This window comes from Sinocyclocheilus grahami, unplaced genomic scaffold (genome assembly GCF_001515645.1).
Source record: "Sinocyclocheilus grahami isolate Dianchi unplaced genomic scaffold, SAMN03320097.WGS_v1.1 scaffold12701.1, whole genome shotgun sequence".
Lineage (NCBI taxonomy): Eukaryota > Metazoa > Chordata > Actinopteri > Cypriniformes > Cyprinidae > Sinocyclocheilus > Sinocyclocheilus grahami.
This window is the reverse complement of record NW_015514556.1, coordinates 1-872: the sequence shown is the minus strand read 5'-3', so window position 1 is coordinate 872 and position 872 is coordinate 1. Positions and strand designations below refer to the sequence as shown.

The following is an 872-nucleotide window of genomic DNA, read 5'->3' as shown; positions in this document are numbered from 1 at the left end:
TATTCTTTAAGGTTTCTGTGAGATTTTGTCACTGATTTTTGCCCCTGCAGGATGAGTTATGAGCTGAGAGTTTTTTTCTATAACTATTCTAAACCTGTGTGGCTGATCTGTGTCATATTCACCTTTGGGAAATTGGGTAGGTGAAACGGTTCCACTGTTTTCTTAGGCAAAGTGCTGCTGGAGGACTCGCTGCTGGACACGCTCTGGTGCTCCCTTTCTCCATCCTCCACCACTTCCTCCCTCCTGCCGCGCTCCAGCTTCTTCACCTTCCGTATGGAGGCGTACTCTGCCGTCACTTCGTCTTGACTCACACCGTTCACGCCTCCTCTGCTTCCATCTCGGCCGTTCCCATTGAGCGTCGGGCTGTGGGCACAGCGCTGAGCGGGCGTGTTGGTTGACGTCGGGGCAGGGGCATCAGGTGGGGCAGCTTTATCAGGCCCCGCCCCTTTGATCCCAACACTCTCGTACAGGCCATCATCTGGCGGGTGGGATGTGGGAGAGGAGCGGCGGCAAACTTCAGAGTAGGTGTGCTCGGGTTCCTCATTCTCATTTTTGTTGGGAGCACGAGGCGGCTGGCGGCCTGAGCTGGGACGGAGGTCAGAATTGGAGCGGCGGGTATGCAGGAGCAGAAGATCCATGCTGGCCGGCCGGCTCTTAGGGGCGCCTGTCAATCAGAATAACACAGACTAATATGAGAGAGATGGGAAAGAGGATTAAGATTAAAGTTTGGAGTAATGATGTCATATTGGATAAAATACTGAATGCATACATATACAAAGGGTAAATAAAATCCAAAGTATCATTAAAAATGACACATTTGACATTACTCCAGGCAAACACAAGAGGGCAGACCATTACTATTTGATTATCTG

At 50.7% G+C, this 872-nt stretch overlaps 1 protein-coding gene across 1 annotated transcript in view; it reads right to left on the bottom strand.

Moving 5' to 3' along the window:
• LOC107578907 (uncharacterized) overlaps positions 1–664 on the bottom strand; it is a gene marked incomplete at both ends in the record, with an annotated part of 4,728 nt that extends 4,064 nt beyond the window's left edge. The window contains one exon of the mRNA XM_016264810.1: positions 123–664. Within this exon, the coding sequence (XP_016120296.1) occupies positions 123–664 (542 nt within the window). The remainder of the gene's footprint in view (positions 1–122) is intronic.
• Positions 665–872: the final 208 nt, after the last annotated feature.